Source organism: Schistocerca cancellata, chromosome 5 (genome assembly GCF_023864275.1).
Source record: "Schistocerca cancellata isolate TAMUIC-IGC-003103 chromosome 5, iqSchCanc2.1, whole genome shotgun sequence".
Taxonomy (NCBI): domain Eukaryota; kingdom Metazoa; phylum Arthropoda; class Insecta; order Orthoptera; family Acrididae; genus Schistocerca; species Schistocerca cancellata.
This window is the reverse complement of record NC_064630.1, coordinates 617,144,473-617,154,982: the sequence shown is the minus strand read 5'-3', so window position 1 is coordinate 617,154,982 and position 10,510 is coordinate 617,144,473. Positions and strand designations below refer to the sequence as shown.

Sequence of the window (10,510 nt, the reverse complement as noted above, 5' to 3'; positions counted from 1 at the left end):
CTCCCGTCGCAGCGGCCGGAAGGAGGAACGACACAGCCATATCGTTGGTTTCGCCGACTGCATCGTGTTATTTCTCAACCCTGACCACTCCTCCTCAGACAGACACGTAATCATTTGCCACAATAGCGACGTAACTCCATGTATGGGGGTAGCACATTCAGAAATTGTATTTTCCGATCAGCCACTCTTAGCTCCTTCATCCGCTGATTCATTACCCTGAATGATCACGTTTCCTGGTACCCAGCAGAATGACACTTTCTTGGTTCAAATGGTCCAAATGACTCTGAGCACTATGGGACTTAACATCTTAGGTCATCAGTACCCTAGGACTTAGAACTACTTAAACCTAACTAACCTAAGGACATCACACACATCCATGTTCGAGGCAGGATTCGAACCTGCGACCGTAGCAGTCCCGCGGTTCCGGACTGCAGCGCCTAGAACCGCACGGCCACCGCGGCCGGCCACTTTCTTGCCTCGTGTCTGTAAATGGAGCATGGCGCTCACAATATTGCATATAATTTAGCGTCATACACAGTGAACGTACTAGGCAAGCGAATTCTGAAGACTTATTCCGGGAATAACACAAAGCAGCCGACAGAATTATCCTTCTTACACCCATCAGTGTATATGACCACACAGTCACAGGGTTCGAATAAAATTCTGTAAAAGATCGATTTAGTAATATAGCCTGGAGTATAATCCTTTTTGTACACACCTAAATCTAAACTAACTCTGCGTCACCTTTTTAACGAGGGTGGTGAACGACTCCAAGTTCGTTGAAGCACCGAAAGACGGACCCCATTAAGAGTCCTGGCGCACGCGAATTCCGAATGGTCTCGTTGCTCGTGGCCTCTTTCTGAACAGTCGTTCCACTGGAAGGCGAGCAACGGCACGGAACGTTAGGGACAGTGGGCCGGAGAGTATGCTGGGTAAATAACTAATCATGAAGATATGTCACCGGATGGCAAGCGATAGTTCGCCAGCCTCAACACGAATTTGTTCTATATGCTCCTGTTGCCAGCCGAGTCCACTCACGGTGATCGATGCTCTTAAGATGGCCTAGCTATCCCATAAATCGTGCATGTGAAGTCAAGGTGGTCTTGCACAAATGCATTGTAAAACTAGAGCAGACGTCTTCGGTCCGCTGAACTGGAGCAGACATTTTCGGTCCGATGCCAGTAATCAGCGGCTCAGGCATTTCAAAATACTGAATGCCAGGAAACCTTTGACCTTAATACTCTTCAGACTCGGTAACCACGTCAGCCGCTCGTCAAATTGGGGACCTAAAACCTCCGTGGACCTACATAAGGAGCAACAGTATTCCTCATTTTAAGAGTAGGTACGTTAAAAGGGCGGTAAAGTCTATTATAATTAACACATACACATTTTCCTGAGGAAAACTTAAAACCTGTGCTATCTATCTACTACATCCAGTTGTCGTCTGCGACGAAAGGACAGTTGTATTTACAGCTTGATGAGGTTGTCGAGTATTCAACAATACCATAGAAACCCGCACTGGGAACGACTTAATAGGTCCCGCTCTTCTAGGACACAAGGCAGACGTCCGTTGACCAAGCGTTCTAGTGTGTTTCATATGCAGCTAGTGAGACCCACGCTACGGTAACCACTGGTCAACTTGCAGTCCTTTCCTGGTTTCAAAAGGGGCATTAAAATGGCGTCTGCCGGCTAGTTAGAAAGTCTCCAGTTAACCAGACTACATTAAAAAGGGATAGGAGGATTTCCTTTGAAGTCTCTTTGAGGTATTGTAACATGCTGTACGTGTACGGGATTCGATCTTTACCTGGTGCAGCCACCGTGACCCAAAATAATGCACACTCAAGCTCCCACATAGAAGAGGAACAATTTTAGCCCTATGTGTTGTTGGGACGATGGTGGCGGTTTTCAGTGGTAATGATGGGACTGAATCATTCCGCCATTGGCTGCGCGATGTTCCCAGGTGCAGATTGGAGACACCCCTATCTCGGTACATGGGTTGTAGGTTCTCTGACACATTTGCCATATACCCACTTTATGGCTTCCCAAACTTCTGAAGATCTAGTGGAACGATTTATGGAGCCCATAAACCCTCGCCCGGCTCTCTTCTTGCTCTCTGATTGACCTTTGCGTCTTTGTCCTCGCCATATGAAAGTCTACGAGGTTCGTAACAGATGATATTTCAACTGTCCCAAGAATACACCTCATCGTTCTATCATGGGACACACATGCCTCTGAAATCGTCCTGAGGGCTTTGAGACAGGTACATCAACGGCACGATGGATCACGTATGTAGTGTGATCCATCCATATCGGGAAACTATCTCGTGTTCAAAAATAGCTGACTGGTGTATAGTGTCTAGTTTGCTCTACTAAGCATCCAGAGTGACAGCTTCCTCTGATGGACAGCCCTGAGACGTGGATCCACAGAGGTAATTGCTCATCTGAATACAAGTCATGGACCAGGCTCTGCTCCCCCAAGATTAGGGAAATTGTGGGCTAGGAGACGGAAGCCAGTCGTAGAACCAACAAAAAGGCTCCCGCTGCTGCCGTCCCGACCTCCGCATCCACTTGCGTATTAGGGCCAGCAATGCTACTGGGCAACCTAACGATGCCAACGAAGGTTGTAACTGTCATGCCCCTGGCAGCAGCCCCCATTTCCGTTCCGAACATTTTTGTTAACCTAAGGACAGCACACAGATCCATGCCCGAGGCAGGATTCGAACCTGCGATCGTAGCAGCAGCGCGGTTCCGGACTGAAGCTCCTAGAACCGCTCGGCCACAACGGCCGGCGATAAGGTAAGGAATGAGGACGTTCAGAGCAGAATCGGAGAATGAAGGAATATGTGGAAACACTGATGAGGAAAAGGGACAGGATAATAAGACATCTGGTAAGACATCAGGGAATGACTTCCATAGTACTAGAGGGAGCAGTAGAGGGTAAAAACTGTAGTGAAAGACAGAGATTGGAACACATCCAGCAAATAATTGAGGGCGTAGATTGTGCTACTCTGAGATGAAGAGGTTAGCACAGGAGAGAAATTCGTGGCGGAGCGCATCAAACCGGTCAGATGACTGATGACCCAAAAAAATGACAAAAAAGACAACACGTACCATACATCTGATGTGTTTATTTCTCAATATACAACTGATATCTGTGACCTCAGTGATGGCCAACTGCTATGTAGGTCATAGTGGATTCTGCTATCATCAGTGGCAGACTCAGGCTGCCAGAGGTTGCTGCGTCAGCTGAAGCATCAGCTGGCGAGCCGTGGTCTGACGGGTTTCCCACACACTAATCCATAGGTGCTTCCCACGTGGCACATCGCTGTGATGAAGACATGATCGTGGTGCATGTGTCACTGATTCGCATGCCACCGTGAAGGCACTCAGTTCCCCTCTGGCCACTGCCCACGTTGTCCTATGAGATGGACCACAGTGTGAGATGCCATGAAGTCTGATGTTGCGATGTACGCTGATCCAGACCTGCCAGTGCAGCACGCCCTCTGATCTTTAGAAAGCTGAAGTGTCAGAGCAGCTGGTGCCCTGGAATGGAACGGTGGTAGTGGACCCATTGGCGACCTGTCAATGGCAGCTGTAGTCCTGGACACTGGCGTCGGTTATCTGTAGTTGTGCAGCGACAATATGAGCAACACAGTGTGTTCCAATACAAGAATCTGCCAACTGAGTGTGAATACCTGTGGCGCCATCGATCCTACGACTGCGTTTAAGCTAGCTGGTCTGGGTATTTATATTGAACTGAAGAGAGGCTTTACTGTGACCGAATCTGTCCAGTTCATTACGAGTGGTTACGGTAGGTTCAAATGGTTCAAATGGCTCTGAGCACTATAGGACTCAACTGCTGTGGTCATAAGTCCCCTAGAACTTAGAACTACTTAAACCTAACTAACCTAAGGACATCACACACATCCATGCCCGAGGCAGGATTCGAACCTGCGACCGCAGCGGTCGTGCGGTTCCAGACTGTAGCGCCTTTAACCGCTCGGCCACTCCGGCCGGCCAGGTTACGGTAGGCATTTTGCGTCCAATCTCTTACTCTTAATTAATGTTACAAGGGCAACGAAGGCGGTTCAGTGTTCGTTTGTCTTACACTTTTCGCTGACCTCGCTCGGACTCACGTTCGAAGTGTCGATGTCGCACGATTGGTGAAGGACTAACTGTGTCAGAATGTTTACGCCTTCCGGCTGGCTTGTGTTGACACTGTACTGAAACAATGCTGAAGACTGTGCGTAACGGATCCTTTGAAAATGGTGTAACATCGGAATGCGTAAGATGTAACAAAGACAATAAAAACTGTGCTCAAGGCAAAAGTGTTACTATTTCTTTGGCAACTTTGTATCATAGAATCACTAGATTTCGGCAGGTGTCGTTATTTAACCTCCGAGAGTAAAATCAGTAGTGCAAGAGGGCAATAATGTATAGAACGTTAAAAAAATAGCGAAAGAAATTTAAGACACAACTTGACAGGGGTCGGTTGACAGGATGCTTTCTCAAACGTCAAAGAATTGTCAGCATGGTATAGGAAGGGAGTTAACAACAGTTAAATAATGAAGCGGAATATATATACATTTAACAGAAGGTCATCGCTAGTGGTTCGTGTTACTTGGAAAGGTTACAGATAACAGCAAAAGTATTACTTATTTAAACTAGGAAGATGAGACACTCTGACATCTCACGGGTTAAGCTCATCATATGAGCGGGGTAGCATAAGGAAATAACTTTGGATTTCAAACGGTGTTACCTCAAGCTACTGTATTACTGCATTACGTAAGAACATATTTACCAAACCTAGAGGAGGCACAAATTTACCCTAATGGAGAGCTGGGCTGCGTGAGAGTAACAACTTTCATCGCCTACTTTAGATTTTACCATACGGGCTTAAGCAAAAGATCGCAAACCTCAATAAACCCCCTGAAGATCGTGATATTGTGGCTGATATTGACTTGGAAGAAACACAATTAGTCAACACTAACGAAGCAAAAGAAATATCGAAGAAGAAGTAGCCTTTGAAGTTGGGGTTCGTAGAAAATGACATAGCAGACACAGATGGTGTGCAATACGTATTGTGAAAACTTATGCGTGTAAATGATAACTAGGAAATCGGTCTCTTATAGGTAATGGCCAGTTTTATTTACTGGTAGAAAAGAACAGAGAACACACTTACGAAAATAAGATCTGATACACGAACTGCTAAAAATTCTGAACAGCGCTAACCCCAAAGCGGCATTCAGAATGTGTGGGCTCATGACGCCAGAGGAAATATCATGACTGTAGCTGTCAAGAATATGGTTCAAAATATGATGTAACTGAATATCATAAAAGAAAACCTGTGCGAACCAAAAAGTAAAATTAACATTGCTTGCTTTACTTAGCTACTGGAATGGTGTATATTGTTTGTGCTCTGAAAAATTATCAGTTTTAATAATAAATAGGTAATTATTTTATTCTTGCTCTTGTTGTTGTTTTCTTTGTTACATTGGTATTAACTACGCTGATTACCTCATTTCTGTTACTAATTTCCCCTCTGTAACTATTTTCTCACGTTTTCTAATGGTAATATTGTGATTATTACTATTTTCGTTTCTTTACTTACTTCTCTTCTTGGTTGTCTCTGTTCTTAATAATGGAAGATTGTGTAGCCACTGATTCTGACGAACTTCCACTATTGCATTGTAATCCAAGATGCCTTCAACAGTGAAAATTGATGAAGTTTAGACATTAGTATGAACCGTTTTGTGTGTTATGTCTGCAACATCAATCTCTTTGACCATCTCAGTGCTTAACAACAACCACTTAGGATGGCCCAACCCAAACAAGTTACGTAACTACTACACGCTGAGTCCATTTCATAAGCTTCTCAGCGTGCTTGCCACACAGTACATTGCATCATAGATCTGATACCTGTCATTTCGTCATAAACACCACACAAGGCCTCACGTATCCAGTATCATAGCGGTACCGATCACCATTATCAACTACTTAAAATTCCTCCTCCTATGCTCCTGCCCGTCACTGGAACATGCTACCTTTTAAGCTATATACAGTTCACCCCCCCCCCCCCCCCGCATGTAAGAAAGGGCTGAAGCACCTTCTTTTACAATCTTCATCATTTTTCCGTAGTAAATTAATGTGTATGGCCACTTCACTTCACAAAACAGTGGGGCAAATGCGCGTTTCTCCTTCCATGCAGGTTTATTTCTCTCTTGGTTTTCAGTTACTCGAGTGGCACCATAATTTTTTGCTCCACGCTTCTTTATTTGGGTTCTACCACCTACGTACGTCCATCTTTCGCTTTCTTTCTCTCTCACTTCCTTTGCTATCATGGCCTACTAGCACTATCTGTATACACATTATTGCTGTTCTTCTAGTCTTCACAAAAGGTACGTATTAGTGTTGATCCTATATTTGTCGTATCTACATCGGTATTAAATTCCGTAACCGCAACACATCTGTCACAATGAATTTAATGATGAAAAGTGAATATTATCTGATTAGTGTAAGAGAATTTCTAAAATCATTGGGGGAAGTGCCAACAAAACGACTATTCACGTTGGTGTGTAGAATATATGAGTCTGGCGACATACCATCTGACTTTCGGAAAAGCATCATCCACACAATTCCGAATACGGCAAGAGCTGACAAGTGCGAGAATTATCGCACAATCAGCTTAACAGCTCATGCATCGAAACTGCTTTCAAGAATAATATACAGAAGAATGGAAAAGAAAATCGAGAATGCGCTAGGTGACGATCAGTTTGGCATTAGAAAAAGTAAAGGGACGAGAGAGGCAATTCTGACGTTACGGCTAATAATGGAAGCAAGGCTAAAGAAAAATCAAGACACTTTCATAGGATTTGTCGACCTGGAAAAAGCGTTGACAATATAAAATGGTGCAAGCTGTTCGAGATTCTGAAAATACTAGGGGTAAGCTATAGGGAGAGACGGGTCACATACAATATGTACAACAACCAAGAGGGAATAATAAGAGTGGACGATCAAGAACGAAGTGCTCGTATTAAGAAGGGTATAAGACAAGGCTGTAGCCTTTCGCCCCTACTCTTCAATCTGTACATCGAGGAAGCAATGATGGAAATAAAAGAAAGGTTCAGGAGTGGAATTAAAATACAAGGTGAAAGGATATCAATGATACGATTCGATGATGATTTTGCTATCCTGAGTGAAAGTGAAGAAGAATTAAATGATCTGCTGAACGGAATGAACAGTCTAATGAGTACACAGTATGGTTTGAGAGTAAATCGGAGAAAGACGAAGGTAATGAGAAGTAGTAGAATTGAGAACAGCGAGAAACTTAACATCAGGATTGATGGTCACGAAGTCAATGAAGTTAAGGAATTCTGCTACCTAGGCAGTAAAATAACCAATGACGGACGGAGCAAGGAAGACATCAAAAGCAGACTCGCTATGGCAAAAAAGGCATTTCTGGCCAAGAGAAGTCTACTAATATCAAATACCGGCTTTAATTTGAGGAAAAAAATTCTGAGGATGTACGTCTGGAGTACAGCATTGTATGGTAGTGAAACATGGACTGTGGGGAAACCGGAACAGAAGAGAATCGAAGCATTTGAGATGTGGTGCTATAGACGAATGTCGAAAATTAGGTGGACTGATAAGGTAAGGAATGAGGAGGTTCTACGCAGAATCGGAGAGGAAAGGAATATGTGGAAAACATTGGTAAGGAGAAGGGACAGGATGATAGGACATCTGCTAAGACATGAGGGAATGACTTCCATGGTACTAGAGGGAGCTGTAGAGGGCAAAAACTGTAGAGGAAGACAGAGATTGGAATACGTCAAGCAAATAATTGAGGACGTAGGTTGCAAGTGCTACTCTGAGATGAAGAGGTTAGCACAAGAAAGGAATTCGTGGCGGGCCGCATCAAACCAGTCAGTAGACTGATGACCAAAAAAAAAAAAAAAGTGTACGAGAGGACTTCATGGCTCCAGTTTTCTTAGTACAAGTAAATAATTGTCAAATTTATTCCTACGAACTGATGAAAATGGGAAATTATGTACGTACTTAGTATAAAAAAGTTATGATTTCTCGTTGTAAATCAGCGGTTTAACTGCTTAGGTATCGAATGTTATTGCTGCATTCCAAACGATGTCAACCATGTAACTAAAAGGAGTTGTATCTCCTCTACCATTTTTGAGACTGCGTTTCTATTAATTTTTGTGATGCTAAAATAGAATTATATTTCATTTTGCATATACGAAGGTGAACTGTTGTTTTCAGGTCTGTGGATGAAAGATCCAGCACACTACAGCCGACGTACCTCATCCCAAGATTATCGTTGGAGTCTGAGTTACGGGGCTTATAATATAACAACAAGCGATTCTGTTCATTACGTTTTACTCTGGGTACAATCGTAAATACTTTTTAGACAGGAGCTGTATTGTCATAAAGAAGAGAAGGCTGCACTCTGCGAAAGATGATACTGTAACAAATGTTTTTGTTAATCGCTACGCTCGTTTCGTAATCGAGTTAAACTGTTTGCTCAAGTCCAAAACAAAAGGACAATCATCCGAGGCTGCCTGACTGTCCAAATAACTACGGTGTAGCCACACAGATTTGCTAGGTAACATCCAGATGCAGACAAACATACACAGAAGCACACGCACACACACACACGCACACACACACTCTCACTCATACCTTTAAATACTCCATTGCATGCCGTAACACATCATACCACATATATATCCACGATGGTGTTATTTGAAATTAAGAGATGTTGTACCGGCAGATCCGTCGTTGTGAACATGGTTTCTGGGCACCAGCATTACCATAAATCGAGTCTTATGAGCTCTCCACGAATCCACACAGGAGCTACTACAGAAATCTTGTGCTACAATGAAGAAGGATGTCTAAATTGTGAATGTTAACTTTCCCAGCACATACCGCTAATGAACGTGTTCTGATTTTCCCGCCGGAAGCAGTGACGAAATATCACGACGTTTTGACGAGAGTCATTACTTATATGGTTACAAGGAATAATTACAGATTTTAAAAAAGATTATCTGTATTCAGAATTCTAATACAAGACATTTATAGTTCTTACAATACATGGAATATTTTGTTATATGCCTCCCTGCAGAACAAATTTGAAGCGACATTTTCCACTGCAAAAGTGTTTTCAGAATTTCCGTGCTTAACTAGCTTCAGAAAGATACGGAATTCTGCAATAGGTAGTGTCTCTTTTCGAAGACATGTTGAAATTTACAAACTTTTGGAACAATATAAATAGCCTAGTATGTAAAACAACCATGTTCCACCTTCTAACGAAAACAAAAAGTAGAAGGTCGAAGACTTCACTCCCATCTTTACTGCTTACATATTAGAAATCATTATTGTAGTATATACGTATGATATCCATCATACATGTTAAAATCATTATCAAATAAGGATATTAAACAGATTATGTACTAAACAAAAATACTGAATCCACTGTTTTGCCTGAAAAGGTCACTCACATGCAATGAAACAAATTCATAAATGTTTTAAGCTATTGAGTACATATCATAAAGTCTGTTAATAATATGCAACGTTTATTTAAGAGATTCTTTTGTTTTAAGGAACAGATGAAACTTTTACTTAGAAATATCCAATTAATTTATCGAAATGGGAGCAGAGAAATTTTTAGAAACTCTCTGAGAAGCCTTTCTTTTTATCCCCTACCCCCGCCACCACCGCCACGTCCTCCAGCAAATCCACCTCCAAATCCTCCACCTCTTCCTCCTCCGAAACCTCCAATTCCTCCGCCTCTGCCGCCCCCAAAGCCTCCTCTTCCACCACCGAACCCACCCCTCCCACCACCAAAACCACCTCTTCCACCGCCAAAGCCGCCCCTCCCACCACCAAAGCCTCCTCTACCACCACCAAAACCACCTCTCCCCCGACCAAATCCCCTACCAAATCCACCCCTGCCCCTACCCAAACCTAAGCCACTCCAAAATCCACCACCGCCACCAAAGACTGGCACAGGGCGGAAGCAGCCCCGCGGCGAGAAGCGGCAGTCCCACCACTGTGCGTCGACGACTGCGGCGACGGAAACCAGCAACACGAGCGCCACCTGGAACATCCAGTTTAACAAACAGGTACCATAAGACGGTTTATTTCTATATGGTGTGCTTTCCGTGCATGATTTATGAACTGCAGAAGGATTGATGTAGCGTACAATTCATTATTAACGGCATCAAGACATCTGAAAGCTTTCTTTCTTTGGTAAAATGGTATTCCATCTATGGAGAAAATTGGTTGGGAAGTATGACTCACTTACTTTGTTTCCTGTAGACACAATCACAGGATATACATTTATGTGCGTCGGTGTTTGTGCATATACACTACTGGCCGTTAAAATTGCTACACCACGAAGATGACGTGCTACAGAGGCGAAATTTAAGCGACAGGAAGAAGATGCTGTGATATGCAAATGATTAGCTTTTCAGAGCATTCAGAGAAGGTTGGCGCCGGTG

At 43.3% G+C, this 10,510-nt stretch overlaps 1 protein-coding gene across 1 annotated transcript; it reads left to right on the top strand.

The window, feature by feature from the left end:
• Positions 1–9,616: 9,616 nt before the first annotated feature.
• Positions 9,617–10,141, top strand: LOC126188724 (uncharacterized). Its single transcript, XM_049930331.1, has one exon. It carries the CDS (start codon positions 9,617–9,619, stop codon positions 10,139–10,141), a length of 525 nt encoding a protein of 174 aa, XP_049786288.1.
• The last annotated feature ends 369 nt before the right edge of the window (positions 10,142–10,510 follow it).

Excerpts from the sequence above, each read along its gene's own strand:
- LOC126188724 (XM_049930331.1), top strand. The coding sequence starts at position 9,617 with ATGAAACTTTTACTTAGAAATATCCAATTAATTTATCGAAATGGGAGC.